Below are 18,230 nucleotides of genomic sequence, written 5' to 3'. Positions count from 1 at the left end.
ATTTCTTAGCTTTCAAAATTGTCAAATTTTAGAATTTTAGATTTTTCAGTTTCCTGATTATAATTTTTCGATTTTCCAAATTCTCGTTTCTTCTACTTTTTGATTAGCAATTTTTCTAATTTTCAGTTTTAAATATTTCAATTTTTCAACATTTGAACATTTAATTTTGCGAATTTTAATTTTTCAATAGTTGTATAATTTTGTTTTTTTAATTTTTCGTTTCCGAATTTTTCTCATTTCCATTTTGAATTTTAGAGATTTTTAATTTCCTGATTTTTTCATTTATAGAATTTTCGGTTTTCAATTTTTCCTAATTTTCAATCCCCTGAATTTTCAATTTTACGATTTAATTTTTCAAATTTTCAATTGACCCATTTTTCAATTTGCAGTTTTCCGAATTTTCAGTTTTAAAATTTTTCCATAACGAAATTTTACAGTGTTGCCATTTTTCGATGTTTCGATTTCTCGAATTTTGATTTTCCAATTTTTCCCATTATGTTTCAATTATTCTGTTTTTCGTTTTACAATTTTTTGTTGTTTTAAATTTTCGTTTTTTCGATGTTTCTCGATTTTTCAACTTTTTGTTTCCTCACATTTTCGATCTTTTCACTAAATTTTTCGATTTCTCAAATTTAAACATTTTCAATTTTTAGAATTTTAGATGTTTCAGTTTTCCGACTTTTCGTTTCTTTTATTTTTCGATTAACAACTTTTTTAATTTTCAGTTTTATATATTTCGATTTTTCAAATTTTCAACTTTCTAGTTCTTCAATTTTTAATTTTTCAATACTTGCATTTTTCATTTCTTCAATTTTTCGATTAGGAATTTTTCTTATTTCCATAATTGAATTTTTGGATTTTAATTTTTGAATTTTGATTAGAATTTTTGTAATTTTCAGTCACCTGATTTTTCAATTTTTCAATTTAATTTTTCAAATTTTCAATCAATTTCTTTTTCAATTAATTCATTCTTCAATTTGCAGTTTTCCGACTTTTAATTTTAAAATTTTCTGAAGCCAAATTTTACAGTGTTGCCGTTTTTCGATGTTTCAAATTTTCCAATTTTTCAATTATTCTATTTTTCGAGTTACAATTTATAGATGTTTTAAATTTTCGTTTTTTCGATGTTTCTCGATTTTCCAATTTTTTTCTAATTTTCAGTTGCAAATATGTCAATTTATCAACTTTGCAACTTATTCTTAAATTTTTGGCTTGGGAATTTTTCCTTTGCAACTTTTTCTTAAATTTTTGGATTGGGAATATTTCTTATTTCCATTTTTAAATTTTTCGATGTTTTAGTGTTACAATTTTCGATTTTTAAACTTTGATTTTTTAGTTTCGCGATTTTTCAATTTTTAGAATTTTCGGTTTTCAAATTTTTATTAATTTTTCATTTTTTCGATTTAATTTGTCAAATTTTCAATTAACCCATTCTCCAATTTGCAGTTTTCCGAATTTTCAGTTTTAAAATTTTTCTGTAACGAAATTTTACAGTGTTGCCATTTTTCGATGTTTCAATTTCTCGAATTTTGATTTTCTAATTTTTCCGATTTTTCAATTATTCTATTTTTCGATTTACAATTTTTTGATGCTTTAAATTTTCGTTTTTTCGATGTTTCTCGATTTTTCAACTTTTTGTTTCTTCACATTTTCGTTTTATCTTAGCAGGTATTAGCCCCGCCCACCCACCCTCTCTTTTCTTACATGTTGTCATTTGCGAAAATCAGTCTTAACAAAATTAACTGTCGTTTGTCAATTCCCACGCATTTACTATGGAAATATAAAGAACAAGAACCACATTTTAGAGATGGTACATTTGGTAAACTGTCACTGAATAGAGAATATGCGATAGAAAAATTGTCACGATCACTAACACTATAAAAGCAATAACTGATAAACACTGTAGATTTTGTCACATTTATTATAAGTTATATGTACATTTCGTATAAAAAAATAGTTGCTATTTTATTAATTGTCAGGATTTCCTAGTGTCACAAATGACTACTTTCGTGACGTTTAAAATAATTCTGAAAACAAAAAAGGTGTAATTTTTGCAACTACATATAGCAATTAAGTCACCTTTTCCGCAATCTCCTTGAGATGCTTCGCCATATTTGGCCCCAACTTGGAAACCAGATCATGTAAAGCCCCTTTTTCATTCTGTAAAAGCTTGAAGGGGTGCCCAAACTCCGAAGTCCTTCCGGCCTCCATCACCAGTACTTTATCACAGTCCATAATCGTATACAGTCTATGTGCAATAATCACCACGGTACAATCCACCAACTTATTTTTAAGAGTACCCTGTACCAACGAGTCCGTTTTGTAATCCAAATTTGCTGTAGCTTCATCGAGCACCAAAATGTCATTCCTCCTCAGCAAAGCCCTGGCTAGATAAAACAACTGTCTCTGTCCCACACTCAAATTCGCCCCTCTTTCCAGAATGGCACCTTCCAGCCCCCCAGGAAACTCCGTCACGAACTCTTTTAGTTCCAAATCGCCCAAAACCGTCCACAATTCGCCATCTGTGAACCTCCCAAACGGATCCAGATTTTGTCGGACCGTTCCAGAAAACAGAACCGGCTCTTGCGGGATGATAGAAATTTTTGACCTCACACTATCCAGTGACAAATCATTGATGTTAACCCCACCTACCAGAATCGTCCCTTCGAACTTCACCAGACGGAACAAAGCCGAAATGATCGAGGTTTTCCCGGCCCCGGTTCTTCCAACTATTCTGACTTTTTCTTTCGGGGCTATAGCGAAAGAAAGATTGTCTAGTGCAGGCGGAATGTCTTCCTTGTATCGCAGAGAGACGTTCTTGAACTCGATGGAAGTCAGTGAGGGCCATGTTTTGTCTTTTGCGGTGTCTTCCTCAGGCTCGATGTTTTTGTATTGGATGAGTCTTTCAACGGAAGTCATTTCGTTCTCGAACTCGCTCCACTGGATCATGCCCCAGTTAATCTGTTCAGCGAGGTTTGTAGCTTGGGTTATAATCAGTCCGAGGTTGCCGCCGTAGATTTTGGCGCCCCAGAAGCAGCTAGCGGTGACTAGAGTGACATAGAAGGAGCAGAAGAGGCTCAACCAGAAGCGGAAAGTTGTAGCGATTGAGATATACAAGTAAAAAACGGCAGTGTTGTTGTCAATGAAGCGTTCAAAAGTTTGTTTCTGTTGGGTGTTCTTTTCGAAGACTCGGATGGTTTCTAGGCCGTGGAGAGACTCGGTGAGGTGGGAGTAGACAGGGCTACGACCTAAATCACTAGTTATTGTCGAAGATTTCGTACTTGGTACTTACTAATAGCTTCTAGTCTCTTTAGTTCTCGAGACGTTGATAAGTAGACGGTTCGGATGAAGTAGAAGAGCACTATCAAGAAAACGGAACATAGAAGCATCCAAGGATTGACGATTCCTACGAGGATAAATATTGATAACACGCTCAATCCGTTCTAAAACTGATCATTTATTAGATGTTCTACTGACGTGTAAGTTACCTGCAAAGAGTCGATCAAGTACTTCGGTACATTAGTGTCTGCATTTGCTAAGTCTTTAGAAAATCTATTCAATATAGAGCCGGTTGGATTGGTGTAGAAAAACTGGAGCTGGGTTTTCATTATGGCAGAGAACATCGTATTATGGAGGTTGATAGATGCCGTCATATAGTAAGAATAGAACGAAATGGAAGATATAATCGACGTTAAAAGTACCAAAGTTATCATATCATAAAGTAACAATATCCTCCGGAAAGTAAATACTTTGCATACAGCTTCACCGAAATCTTCCCACAACATTTATTTTCTTTAAATCTTTCTTCAGTTTCTTCTGGACACACTTCCTGTCCCCATCGTCATTCAAATGGTTTTCATTCAATTTGTATAAGGAAATATCGATTTTGCAAAAAATGTACCATTTGAACAATGTGTTGAGTTTCTTGTTGTGAAAAGATGACTATGTATATTAAGAAAAACACTCAAAATATAAGCCCCACCCACCCACCCTATCTCAATTCTGATGATTTTTTTTTATTTGTCGTAAGCCAAGGGGCAAAGTTTATTTGTAAAATCCTTATTTGTCTACGAGAAATTACCATGTAAAAAATGTTATTAAGTAATTAATTAACCATGTTATACAAAGAAAGTTAAATGAATTAATTGAAAAAGAACACCAAAAGAAAATAAAGGGCGGGTGGGCAGGGCTAGTACTTGTTAAGTTAAAACTGATATTGCCAAATGGCATATCCTAGAAGAAAAAATGGGTGGGTGGGCAGGGCTAATACTTGCCAAGATAAGACTGATTTTGCCAAATAATAAACCCTCTACCCTTCACTTTCTTTTGACTTTTGTTTCGTTTCGAGTATTCGTAATGCAAAACGCTTATTTCTCGACAAGAATCTACCACGTGAAACATGTTTTTAAGTATCATGTTGTTGAAAGAAAACTACATGTCAAGAAAAAGGGTAAAAATATAAGCCCCACTCCCAAATGTGATGAATTTTTCATTTGTTGTCAGAGCGAAGGGCGGAGCTTAACGGTAAAATCGATATTACCCGACAAAAATTTACCATTTTCATTATGATTTGTTTTCTCGATTATAATTTTTCAATTGGGAATTTTTCTTATTTCCATAATTAAATTTTTAGATTTTTAATTTTAAAATTTCAGATTTTTCACTTTTCCGATTTTTATTTTTTCGATTTATTATGATTTTTCCATTTTCCAACTTTTCGTTTCTTTTATTTTTCGATTAACACCTTTTTTAATTTTCAGATTTAAATATTTCGATTTTTCAACTTTTCAACTTTTTAGTTTTTCGATTTTTAATTTTTCAATACTTGCATTTTTTGTTTTTTCAATTTTTCGATTGGGAATTTTGCTGATTTCCCTATTTAAATTTTTAGATTTTAAGTTTTGAATTTTTCAATTTTCAGAAATTTCGGTTTTCAAATTTTTGTAATTTCCAGTCACCTAATTTTTAAATTTTTCAAATTTTCAATTAATTCATTCTTCAATTAATTCATCCTTCAATTTGCAGTTTTCCGACTTTTAATTTTAAAATTTTCTAAAGCCAAATTTTACAGTGTTACCGTTTTTCGATGTTTCAATTCTTTCCATTTTTCAGTTATTCTATCTTTCAATTTACAATTTTTAGATGTTTTCAATTTTCGTTCTTTCGATATTTCTTGATTTTTCAAATTTTTGTTCCTTCAACTTTTTGATTTTTGAATTTTTCAATTTTCATTGTTACCATCTTGCAATAAGAAATTTTTCTGGTTTTTATTTAAAAATTTTTCGATTACTTAGCTTTCAAAATTTTCAATTTTTAGAATTCTAGATTTTTCAGTTTTCTGATTATAATTTTTCGATTTTCCAAATTCTCGTTTCTTCTACTTTTTGGTTAGCAATTTTTCTAATTTTCAGTTTTAAAAATTTCAATTTCTCAACTTTCGAACATTTAATTTTGCGATTTTTAATTTTTCAATACTTGGATAATTTTGTTTTTTTAATTTTTTGATTGGGAATTTTTCTTATTATTTTTTAAATAATTTTTGATTTTTATTTTCCTGATTTTTTCATTTATAGAATTTTTGGTTTTCAAAGTTTCCTAATTTTGAATTTTACGATTCAATTTTTCAAATTTTCAATTAACCCATTCTTCAATTTGCAGTTTTCCGAATTTTCAGTTTTAAAATTTTTCCATAGCGAAATTTTGCAGTGTTGCCGTTTTTCGATGTTTCAATTTTTCCGATTTTTCAATTATTCTATTTTTCGATTTACAATTTTTAGATGTTTTAAATTTTCGTTTTTTCGATATTTCTCGATTTTTCAACTTTTTTCTAATTTTCGGTTTCAAATATTCCAATTTATCAACTTTGCAACTTTTTTTTCAATTTTTGGATTGGGAATTTTTCTTATTTCCATTTTTAAATTTTTCGATGTTTTAGTGTTACAATTTTCGATTTTTTAAATTTTGATTTTTTAGTTTCGCGATTTTTCAATTTTTAGAATTTTCGGTTTTCAAATTTTCATTAATTTTCAATCACCCAATTTTTCGTTTTTTCGATTTAATTTTTGAAATTTTCAATTAACCCATTTTTCAATTTGTAGTTTTTCGAATTTTCAATTTTAAAATTTTTCGATGTTGCAATTTCTCGATTTTTAATTTTCTGATTTTTCCGAATTTTTAATTATTCTATCTTTCAATTTACAGTTTTTAGATGTTTTCAATTTTCGTTCTTTCGTTGTTTCTTGATTTTTCAAATTTTTGTTCCTTCAACTTATTGACTTTTGAATTTTTCAATTTTTCATTGTTACCATATTGCTATAAGAAATTTTTCTGGTTTTCATTTTAAAATTTTTCGATTTCTTAGTTCACAAAATTTTCAATTTTTAGAATGTTAGATTTTTCAGATTTCTGATTATAATTTTTCTATTTTCAAAATTTTCGTTTCTTCTACTTTTTGATTAGCAATTTTTCTAATTTTCAGTTTTAAATATTTTGAACTTTTTAGTTTTCCGATTTTTAATTTTTCAATACTTAGATTTTTTGTTTCTTCAATTTTTCGATTAGGAATTTTTCTTATTTCCATAATTAAATTTTTGGATTTTAAGTTTTGAATTTTTCAATTTTTGGTGTTTCCGTGTTACAATTTTTCGATTTCTTAAATTTTGATTTTTCTATTTTTAGAAATTTCGGTTTTCAAATTTTTGTAATTTTCAGTCACCTAGGTAGTTTTTCAGTTTTTCGATTTAATTTTTTAAATTTTCAATCAATCCATTCTTCAATTAATTCATTCTTCAATTTGCAGTTTTCCGAGTTTTAATTTTAAAAGTTTCTAAAGCCAAATTTTACAGTGTTGTCGTTTTTCGATGCTTCAATTTCTCCGATTTTTCGATTATTCTATCTTTCAATTTACAATTTTTAGATGTTTTCAATTTTCGTTCTTTCGATGTTTCTTGATTTTTCAAATTTTTGTTCCTCCAACTTTTTGACTTTTGAATTTTTCAATTTTTCATTGTTACCATCTTGCGATAAGAAATTTTTCTGGTTTTAATTTTAAAATTTTTCGATTTCTTAGCTTTCAAAATTTTCAATTTTTAGTATTTTAGATTTTTCAGTTTTCTGTTTATAATTTTTCGATTTTCCAAATTTTCGTTTCTTCTACTTTTTGATTAGCAATTTTTCTAATTTTCAGTTTTAAATATTTCAATTTCTCAACTTTCGAACATTTAATTTTGCGATTTTTAATTTTTAAATACTTGGATATTTTTGATTGTTTAATTTTTCGATTGGGAATTTTTCTCATTTCCATTTTTAATTTTAGAGATTTTCAATTTTTGATTTTTAATTTCCTTATATTTTCATTTATAGAATTTTCGGTTTTCAAATTTTCCCAATTTTCAATTTTACGATTTCATTTTTCAAATTTTCAATTAACCCATTCTTCAATTTGCAGTTTTCCGAATTTTCAGTTTTAAAAGTTTTCCACAACGAAATTTTACAATGTTGCCATTTTTCGATGTTTCAATTTCTCGAATTTTGATTTTCCCATTTTTCCGATTTTTCAATTATTCGATTTTTCGATTTACAATTTTTTGATGTTTTAAATTTTCGTTTTTTCAACTTTTTGTTTCCTCACTTTTTGGATTTTTTCATTAAATTTTTCGATTTCTCAACTTTAAAAATTTTCAATTTTTAGAATTTTAGATGTTTCAGTTTTCCGACTTTTCGTTTCTTTTATTTTTCGATTAGCAACTTTTTTACTTTTCAGTTTCAAATATTTCAATTGTTCATCTTTTGAACTTTTTGGTTTCCCGATTTTTAATTTTTCAATACATAGATTTTTTGTTTCTTCAATTTTTCGATTAGGAATTTTTCTTATTTCCATAATTAAATTTTCGGATTTCAATTTTTGAATTTTGATTTAGAATCTTTTGATGTTTTAAATTTTCGTATTATCTTAGCAGGTATTAGCCCCGCCCACCCACCCTCTCTTTTCTTACAGGATATGTCATTTGTGAAAATCAGTCTTGTCTTAACAACAAACAACAAAATTAACTGTCAATTCCCACGCATTTACTATAGAAATACAAAGAAAAGAACCACATTTAAGGGTTGGTAAACTTTCACTGAATAGAGAATAGATAGAAAAATTGTCACTATAAAAGCAATAACTGATAAACACTGTAGATTTTGTTACATTTATTATAACTTATATGTACATTTCGTATAAAAAAATAGTTGCTATTTTATTAATTGTCAGGATTTCCTAGTGTCACAAACGACTACTTTCGTGACGTTTAAAATAATTCTGAAAACAAAAAAGGTGTAATTTTTGCAACTACATACAGCAATTAAGTCACCTTTTCCGCAATCTCCTTGAGATGCTTCGCCATATTTGTCCCCAACTTGGAAACCAGATCATATAGAGCCCCATTTTCATTCTGTAAAAGCTTGAACGGGTGCCCAAACTCCGAAGTCCTTCCGGCCTCCATCACCAGTACTTTATCACAGTCCATAATCGTATACAGTCTATGTGCAATGATCACCACGGTACAATCCACCAACTTATTTTTAAGAGTGCTTTGTACCAACGAGTCAGTTTTGTAATCCAAGCTTGCTGTAGCTTCATCGAGCACCAAAATGTCATTCCTCCTCAGCAAAGCCCTCGCTAGACAAAACAGCTGCCTTTGACCCACACTCAAATTGGACCCCCTTTCAAGAATGCAACCTTCCAGTCCTCCAGGAAGCTCCGTCACGAACTGTTTTAGTTCCAAATCACCCAAAACCGTCCACAATTCGCCATCTGTGAACCTCCCAAACGGATCCAGATTTTGTCGAACCGTTCCAGAAAACAGAACCGGCTCTTGAGGGATGATAGAAATTTTTGACCTCACACTATCCAGTGACAAGTCTTTGATGTTAACCCCACCTACAAGAATCGTCCCTTCGAACTTCACCAGACGGAACAAAGCCGAGATGATCGAGGTTTTCCCGGCACCGGTTCTTCCAACTATTCCGACTTTTTCTTTCGGGGCTATAGCGAAAGAAAGATTGTCTAGTGCAGGCGGAATGTCTTCCTTGTATCGTAGAGAGACGTTCTTGAACTCGATGGAAGTCAGTGAGGGCCACGTTTTGTCTTTTGCGGTGTCTTCCTCAGGCTCGATGTTTTTGTATTGGATGAGTCTTTCAACGGAAGTCATTTCGTTCTCGAACTCGCTCCACTGGATCATGCCCCAGTTAATCTGTTCAGCGAGATTGGTGGCTTGGGTTATTATCAGTCCGAGGTTGCCGCCGTAGATTTTGGCGCCCCAGAAGCAGCTAGCGGTGACTAGAGTGACATAGAAGGAGCAGAAGAGGCTCAACCAGAAGCGGAAAGTTGTAGCGATTGAGATATACAAGTAAAAAACGGCAGTGTTGTTGTCAATGAAGCGTTCAAAAGTTTGTTTCTGTTGGGTGTTTTTTTCGAAGACTCGGATGGTTTCTAGGCCGTGGAGAGACTCGGTGAGGTGGGAGTAGACAGGGCTGCGACCTAAATCACTAGTTATTGCCGAAGATTTCGCACTGGGTACTTACTAATGGCTTCTAGTCTCTTTAGTTCTCGAGACGTTGATAAGTAGACGATTCGGATGAAGTAGAAGAGCACTATCAAGAAAACGGAACACAGAAGCATCCAAGGATTGACGATTCCTACGAGGATAAATATTGATAACACGCTCAATCCGTTCTAAAACTGATCATTTATTAGATGTTCTACTGACGTGTAAGTTACCTGCAAAGAGTCGATCAAGTACTTCGGTACATTAGTGTCTGCATTTGCTAAGTCTTTAGAAAACCTATTCAATATAGAGCCGGTTGGATTGGTGTAGAAAAATTGAAGCTGGGTTTTCATAATGGCAGAGAACATCATATTATGGAGGTTGATAGAGGCCGTCATATAGTAAGAATAGAACGAAATGGAAGATATAATCGATGTTAAAAGTACCAAAGTTATCAGACCCAAATAAATATAAATACAGTTATTTGGGGTAAAAAATGCCGACTGGGTGACAGTTCTGTTGGTACTTTCTTCAATATTGACCCTACAACAGTGTGACGTTTGATTACAACTAAAAACGAGTTATACTTACCAAAATGATTGGAAATAGTCGGTACCACTCTGGGTACTTTGCGACAGCACAAACAATAGTATGAGTGTTGTAAAGTAACAATATCCCCCGGAAAGTAAGTACTCTGCGTACACCTTCACCGAAATCTTCCCACAACATTTACTTTCTTTAAACCTTTCTTCAGTTTCTTCTGGACACACTTTCCTGTCCCCATCGTCATTCAAATTGTCTTCAATGTCCACCCTCTTTTGTAACAGTGTGGCGAAATCTTCGCCACAGTTTCGTATGTGTTCGTAGTCCCCTTCAGCCACAACCCTCCCACCTTTCAGCAAATAAATCCAGTCGGATTTCTGCAAGTACTGGATTTGGTGGGTGGCCAAAATGACACACTTGTCTTTGAGATAACCCGAAATGCACTGTTCGAAGAGTTGTTTGCCTACTGAAGCGTCAACAGCTGCTAGAGGATCGTCCAAAATGTAGATGTCTGCATTTCTGTAGACCGTTCTGGCTAGACTAATTCTAGCCTTTTGTCCCCCGCTCAACGTAATCCCTTTATCCCCAACGACGCTTTTGTCCCCAAAGGGCAGCAGCGTAAAATCGTGACTCAAAGCGCAAACTTTGACAACTTCGTTGTACTTTTCCGAGTCTAGAGGCAGTCCGAACAAAATGTTTTCCTTGATGGTGGTGGCAAAAAGCCACGGTTCTTGCGACGCGTAGGAAATTCGCCCTTTGATGGACAACGTACCTCGGTCTAGCGCTAGTTCTTGGAGAATCACGTTGATGAGGCTAGTTTTTCCACTACCAACCGTTCCGACGAAAGTTACCAGTTGCCCCTTTCTCGCTATCAAACTGATATTGGATAAAGTGTCACAGCTTGATGAGGACCACTTGGCTGATGCTTTGTCCAGGATTAGTCCGACTGATGGGTGTGTTTTTTCCGATTTTTTCGACACTATTTCATCCGACAAGAGAAACGTCGTGATCCGTTCAACTGCCACGAAACTTTCAGCTAAATCTTTGATAGCTTCGGCGAACTCCAACGTGATGTTTTGCTTAAGAATGTTATAGAACGATTTGATAACGAAGACGTACTGGGAGTGCACGTGGTTACCGGTGAACACGTAGATGACAATACACAGGAAAAGCGCCCCTGTGCCTACGAATTTGTTAAAGGCGTTCTGGATGGCCTTTAAGTATGCCGTCGCTCGAATGTAGTGGATTTCGCACTTCCTAAGACTGTTGGTAAATTTATAAAAAAATTTTTCCCAAGCGTACATTTTGATGACTTGGATTCCAGACACGATTTCGTTCAGCAAACGCACTCTGTCGTCAGTTTTTAAAGCCGTTTTGAGTCGAAAGTCGGAGTACTTTTTTCCCATGAGAACTGAAACACGTTTGATTAATTTTGTCAAAATTAATTGATAATATAGTAACCAAAAAAAAATAAAAATCTTACTTTGAATTGGTACAAATATGACAAATATTCCCACTCCTGCAGTCGCACTCAACCCCAAAACTACATACAGTAAGTAAAAAATAACGACGGATTCCACCGGTGCCGCCCACAGGTAATGTATATGTATGAAGAGTTTGTCGAAGCGATTGAGATCGCTCGATAACAAATTGACTATCCGACCTGTTGATGTTTTATTGACACCGTTTTTGTTTAGTCTAAGCGACTTCCTATAAATAAGAGAACTACAAGCCACTCTTATCTTTAAAGCTAACACTCGAAAATTGAAAACGTTCCAGTTGTACAGAATCACGTCTAGGAATGACGATAGAACTATCAAAAAAGCGTAAATGTAAGCTTCATTTTCTTTTCCACCATGTTCGGTATGGGTGTTGATGAGTCTCCATATCAGAATGGGCTGCGACAACCTGAAGACGTGGAAATAGAAATGGAACTACGTTTATTTGGTACTAACTTTATCAGAAATTCGTTGACGAACATGAGTAGCCCGACTTTTAAGAATTCCATGCCGAATATGTTCAACAAGGGTTTCCATAATGAGGGTTTCTCCTTCGAGGAGACTTCTTGAGACCATTCTTTGTCTAGTTTGTCCCCTAGGGTGGAAGATTCGTGCTGTGGTAACAAGTGTAAAACGTCGCTTTCTTTAAAACCGTCAGTGAATCCCTTTACAAGTGTTGGAAAGGTCCAACTGGAAGTGAAGACATTTATTGAACACATGTGACACCAACAAAATTTTACCATCGAGTTTCATAAAAGCGCAACTGTTTTGTCTTGTTAGCCGGCATTGCAACGCATTTTCACTAAATAGCCCAAAAGCAGTTAAAGTACTTAGTACTAGCTTCCAAGTAAACTTAAAATATATTAATAGAGGTTAGTCAAGGGTTAAATCAATAGTTTTAATTTATTCTTACCAGAAAAATAGTTTTGTTAAGTAATTGGCTTTCAACTGGGGATGCACTAATTTCCGGTCCACTTTTCCCATAAATGGCTGCACTCGACGCTTAGTCAAAATTTTCTGAAAAAATTGTAAGATGACACGTATTGAACACCACACACACTTGACGGTAGTCACAAAAAGCACCTTACTTCGAAAAACACTTCAACCATTTATATCACAGTGAAAAACACCTGGTAGATAACGTGTGGTCGACTGGACGACCACATTTAAAGGAGTAGTCTTTTGTAGTAGTAGATTTTGACATGTTTACGCTCACACAGATAATTCAAGGTTTATTAAAGCTGTTAATAGGTGTGTTTGTAATAAGTTTGGGTAAGGTAAAGCACTGTCCGACGTCGGTAATGGGTTTTTTAACTATTTTATCGCTGCGCTATTACTTAAAAATGAGTGTGGTGGTTATTTAAAGAATTTTTATCTGCTTATTACTAAGCACCGATAAAACATTGCCGGCTGAGAATTAGCATTCAGTTTTACTACTTCTTATTATTATTGTCGTCGAAATTGCTAGACTTTTTAAACAGTTTTTATTAGATAGATAATCCGAAACTACTGGACCGATTGCTGTGAAATGTTATATGTGTAGATGTTTAAAATTTTACTCTAGACGTTGATTTTTGGAAAAAAGTCAAAATTGTATAATATTTTTCAATTTAAGTTTGAAACTGCAAAATCGAATGCTCTGAATTTTTTTTTATTTTTTTGTACTCTGATGGCGTCGTCTTCTATGAAATATGCAAAATATTATGGCTCTATAATTGTGCACTAATAGATTTTAGAATTACTTATATAAGGTGACTCAAAAAAATTAATCAATGAGTCAATTTATTATTTGATTAAAATCAAGATTGGTTCACTCCATTTTCCCATCATTTTCTTTAATTTTTCATTTTCAATGTTTTGGTTTCATACCAAAATCATAATTTTTCAGTTATTTGTTCCCTCATTTTTTTTTATTTTTATTTTTCATTTTCTTTATTTTTTCAATGCTTCTTTCGATTTCATAATTTTTCGTTGATTTGTGAATTTTTCGTTTCTTTAGTTTTTCAAATTCTCGATTTTCAGTTTTTAAATCTCTCAGTTTTCATTTTATACTTTTTCGTTTTTTTATTTTTGTAAAGTAGAAAGATCGAGAATCGAATAAAAAATCAATTAATCAATGAGGAAATTTATTGTACTGATTAAAATCAAGAATGACTCACTCTATTTTCCGAAAATTTGGAAATTCAGTACTGTTATTACCAGTATTACATAACAATATAATTCACAAAAACAAATTTTATAAATTTTCGGAATTTTTCTTGGATTTTTAAATTTTTTCGATATCACGTTTTTTCGTTTTTTCATTTTCTTTAATTTTTCATTTTTCAATATTTTGGTTTCATAGTTTTTCGTTTTTTCGACATTAATTATATCAATTTTTCGATTTCTCGACTTCCAAATTTTCAGTTTTTCGTTTCCTTAATTTTTCTTGCTTTTTATTTTTCACTTTCCGAATTTTTTAATTTTGATTTCCTCGATTTTATATCACAATTTTTCGTTTTTTCATTTTCTTTCTTTTTTCAATGTTTCTTTCGATTTTATAATTTTTCGTTGATTCAATTTTGCGCTTTTTCGATTTTAAAGTTTCTCTTTTTATAATCTTCCCATTTTTGAATTGTTCGTTTCTTCAGTTGTTCTGGATTTCCAGTTTTAAAATTTTTCGTTTTTTTATTTTTGGGCTTACAATTTTACAATTTTGGGTTTTTCCGTTTTTGGATTCGAAAAACTGAAAAATTCAGAAATCTAAAATTTAAAAATCGAAAAATTGGAAAATTGAATCGAAAAACTGAAAAATTCCAAAACCGAAACGACGAAAAATTGGTAAAGCGAAAAATCGAAAATTACAAAAACCGAAGTCGACAAATCGAGAATCGAATAAAAAAATTGAAAAATCCAAAATTTACAAAATTCGAAAAACTGAAATATCGTTGAACTTAAAAATAGAAAAATTGAAAAATGGAAGGGTAACTGAAAAATTGATTCACTTATAGATTTTAGAATTACTTACACAGGGTGACTCAAAAAAATTAATCAATGAGGAAATTTATTGTACTGATTAAAATCAAGAATGACTCACTCTATTTTTCCGAAAATTTGGAAATTCAGTACTGTTATTACCAGTATTACATAACAAAATATAATTCACAAAAACAAATTTTATAAATTTTCGGAATTTTTCTTGGATTTTTAAATTTTTTCGATATCACGTTTTTTCGTTTTTTCATTTTCTTTAATTTTTCATTTTTCAATATTTTGGTTTCATAGTTTTTCGTTTTTTCGACATTAATTATATCAATTTTTCGATTTCTCGACTTCCAAATTTTCAGTTTTTCGTTTCCTTAATTTTTCTTGCTTTTTATTTTTCACTTTCCGAATTTTTTAATTTTGATTTCCTCGATTTTATATCACAATTTTTCGTTTTTTCATTTTCTTTATTTTTTCAATGTTTCTTTCGATTTTATAATTTTTCGTTGATTCAATTTTGCGCTTTTTCGATTTTTAAGTTTCTCTTTTTATAATCTTCCCATTTTTGAATTGTTCGTTTCTTCAGTTGTTCTCGATTTACAGTTTTAAAATTTTTCAGTTTTCATTTTATACTTTTTCGTTTTTTTATTTTTGGGTTTACAATTTTACAATTTTGGGTTTTTCCGTTTTTGGATTCGAAAAATTGAAACATTCAGAAATCTAAAATTTAAAAATTGAAAAATCGGAAAATTGAAGAATTGAAAAACTGAAAAATTCCAAAACCGAAACGACGAAAAATTGGCAAAGCGAAAAATCGAAAAATTCAAAAACCGAAGTCGAAAAGTATAAAGATCGAGAATCGAATAAAAAAATTGAAAAATGAAAAATTTACAAAATTCCAAAATTGACATATCGGAGAACTTAAAAATTGAAAAACTGAAAAATTGAAACATGGAAGAGTAACTGAAAAATCGATTCACTTATAGATTTTAGAATTACTTAATGACTCAAAAAAATTAATCAATGAAGAAATTTATTGTACTGATTAAAATCAAGAATGACTCACTCTATTTTCCCGAAAATTTGGAAATATACAAAAACAAATCTTATACATTTTCGGAATTTTTCTGCTACTTTACAATTTTTTCATATCAGATTTTTTCGTTTTATCATTTTTCAATATTTTGGTTTCATAATTCTTCGTTTTTTCGACATTAATTATATCAATTTTTCAATTTCTCGACTTCCAAATTTTCAGTTTTTCGTTTCCTTAATTTTTCTTGTTTTGTATTTTTCGCTTTCCAAATTTTTTAATTTTGATTTTTAATTTAATTTTTTAATTTCTTTATTTATCCAGCAGACTAATATATAGTCCATAGTGGATACAACCACAGGAACAATATTAAATTTCCTCGATTATATATCACAATTTTTCGTTTTTTCATTTTCTTTATTTTCCAATGTTTCTTTTGATTTGATAATTCTTCGTTCATTAAATTTTTCTAATTTTTAATCTTTGATTTTTCAATTCCTCGGTTTTCTGATTTTAAAATTTATCATTTTGCATTTTTTTGATATCTCAATTATCCAATATTTCAATATTTGGATTTTACAATACCGAAAATTGAAAAATCGAAATAAAAGGGGATTTTTTTTCGATTTTGCACTTTCGATTTTTAAGTTTCTCAATTTTTAGTCTTTCGATTTCAAGTTCTTCATTTAAAATTTTTACATTTTTCAAAGTTTCCATTTTATGCTTTGGGCGTTTTTTTATTTTTCAAGTTTACAGTTTTGCAATTTTTCCATTGAAAAATCGAAAAATTGAAAACGGAAAAACTGAAAAACCGGAGAAAATTGAAAAACCGGAAAACTGAAAAAACTAAAAATTGTAAAATCTAAAAAATGGAAAATCGAAAAATTCTAAATTGCAGCATGAAGAAATGAAAGACTGAAACACTGAACAACTAAAAATATAAAAAACTACAAAATCGAAAAAAAAATGAATCGAAAAATTGGAAAGGAGAAAAAAACAAATTTAATCGAAAATTTGGGAAACCCAAAAATTATGAAATTGAAAAATGATGGAATTGTCAAAATTGTAAAATCGAAAAACTATGAAAAATTACAAATCGAAATTTAAAAATTGAAAAATTGAAAAATCGAAGAATTGCCAATCGAACCACTGAAGAAACGACGGATTGAAACAGTGAAGAACTAAAAATCGACAAAAACTTAATGAATCGAAAAATTGGAAAACCCAAAAATCCTAAAATCGAAAAATTATGGAATTGTCAAAATTGTAAAGTCGAAAAACTGTTACAGTGGAAGATCAAAAAGTTGAAATATTAAATATCGAGAATTTGAAAAAATGAAAAAATTTTAAAATTCAATAATTGAAAAATTTCACATTGGAAAATAGAAAAATTATAGAATCAGAACTTTGGAAAACTGAAAAACTAAAAATCGAAAAATTAAAAAATCGAAGAAAATGAAATATTGAAACACTGAAAAAACCAAAAATTGCAAAATCGAAAAACTGGAAAATCGAAAAATTGCAAATCGAAGCACGAAGAAATAAATCGACTCGAAAGAATGAAAAACATAAAAAAGTAAAATCGAAAAATTATGGGAACGTTAAAATTGTAAAGTCGAAAAACTGCAACATTGGAAGATCAAAAAATTGATAAATTAAATATCGAGAATATGAAAAATTATAATCCAATAACTAAAAATGGAAAAATTCTAAAACCGTAAAATTGAAAAAGTGAATAGAAAAATTACAAATCAAAAATTGGAAATCGAAAAATTGAAAAATCCAAAAATTGAAAAATTTCACAAAAAAAAGTAAAATTATAAAATCAAAACTTCGAAAAACCGAAACATTAAAAATCGAAATACTAAATAGTCGGAGAAAATTGAAAAGTTGAAAATCGAAAATTTGTAAATTCGAAAAATTGCAAATTGAAGCATGAAAAATCAAAAATCGAAGAATCTTAAAAATCCAAAAAAATTAATGAACTGTAAAATTGAAAACTCATGGAATTGGAAAACCCAAAAAACTTATAATCGAAAAATCATTGATTCGTGAAAATTGTAAAATCGAAAAATTGTAACACTGAAAGATGGAAAAATTAAAAATTAAATATCGAGAAATTGAAAAATTAGAAGTCGCAATTTAGAAATCGAAAAAATGAAAAATTGCAAAACTCGAAAAAGTGAAAAATCGAAGAATTGCCGATCGAAACACTGAAGAAACGAGAGACTGAAACACTGAAAATTTAAAAATCGAAAAACTTAAAAATAAAAAAAAATATTGAATTGCAAAATTGGAAAGAAAAAAAAAAGTATCGATTCGAACAATTGGAAAACTCAAAAATTGTAATATCGAAAAATTACGGAAACGTCAAAATTGTAGTCGAAAAACTGTACCATTGGAAGATCGAAAAATTGAAAAATTAAATATCGAGATCATGAAAAATTGAAATCCAATAATAATTGAAAAATGGAAAAATTCTAAAACCGTAAAATTGAAAAAGTGTATACATAATTTGAAAAATTATAATTGTTATGGCATACAATTTAAAGTGAAAACTAGAAAAATTCCAAATCAAAAATTGAAGAAATGAAAAATTGAAAAATCGAGACACTGAACTATCTAAAATTGAAAAAGAGAAAAATTAAATATTCTAAAAAT

General features: G+C 30.5%; 2 protein-coding genes across 6 annotated transcripts; both read right to left on the bottom strand.

The window, feature by feature from the left end:
• Positions 1–1,906: 1,906 nt before the first annotated feature.
• Positions 1,907–3,705, bottom strand: LOC135133864 (probable multidrug resistance-associated protein lethal(2)03659). 3 transcript variants are annotated; one of them, XM_064062388.1, is made up of 4 exons: positions 3,489–3,705; positions 3,293–3,443; positions 2,080–3,248; positions 1,907–2,027 (listed from the first exon to the last, which is right to left on the bottom strand). In XM_064062388.1, the coding sequence occupies exons 1-4, from the start codon at positions 3,651–3,653 to the stop codon at positions 1,992–1,994; spliced, it is 1,521 nt and encodes a 506-aa protein (XP_063918458.1). In that variant the 5' UTR covers positions 3,654–3,705; the 3' UTR covers positions 1,907–1,991. The 3 variants fall into 3 exon arrangements, with proteins under 3 accessions (XP_063918458.1, XP_063918460.1, XP_063918459.1); XM_064062390.1 differs by having other exon boundaries at positions 3,293–3,406; positions 3,489–3,576; XM_064062389.1 differs by having other exon boundaries at positions 3,293–3,449; positions 3,489–3,571.
• A 4,473-nt stretch (positions 3,706–8,178) lies between these two features.
• On the bottom strand, positions 8,179–12,885 carry LOC135133861 (probable multidrug resistance-associated protein lethal(2)03659). Of its 3 annotated transcripts, XM_064062386.1 has the most exons (9): positions 12,661–12,885; positions 12,486–12,589; positions 12,029–12,262; positions 11,557–11,981; positions 10,122–11,484; positions 9,764–10,073; positions 9,568–9,718; positions 8,355–9,523; positions 8,179–8,302 (listed from the first exon to the last, which is right to left on the bottom strand). In XM_064062386.1, the coding sequence occupies exons 1-9, from the start codon at positions 12,679–12,681 to the stop codon at positions 8,267–8,269; spliced, it is 3,813 nt and encodes a 1,270-aa protein (XP_063918456.1). In that variant the 5' UTR covers positions 12,682–12,885; the 3' UTR covers positions 8,179–8,266. The 3 variants fall into 3 exon arrangements, with proteins under 3 accessions (XP_063918456.1, XP_063918455.1, XP_063918454.1); XM_064062385.1 differs by having other exon boundaries at positions 10,122–11,981; positions 12,656–12,885; XM_064062384.1 differs by having other exon boundaries at positions 10,122–11,981.
• Between the last annotated feature and the right edge of the window lie 5,345 nt (positions 12,886–18,230).

This window comes from Zophobas morio, unplaced genomic scaffold (assembly GCF_036711695.1).
Source record: "Zophobas morio isolate AGI-343-1 ecotype UQ-CSIRO unplaced genomic scaffold, CSIRO_AGI_Zmor_V1 ptg000022l, whole genome shotgun sequence".
Taxonomy (NCBI): domain Eukaryota; kingdom Metazoa; phylum Arthropoda; class Insecta; order Coleoptera; family Tenebrionidae; genus Zophobas; species Zophobas morio.
Note: the sequence above shows the minus strand (reverse complement) of the source record. Positions and strands in the feature narration are given on the sequence as shown.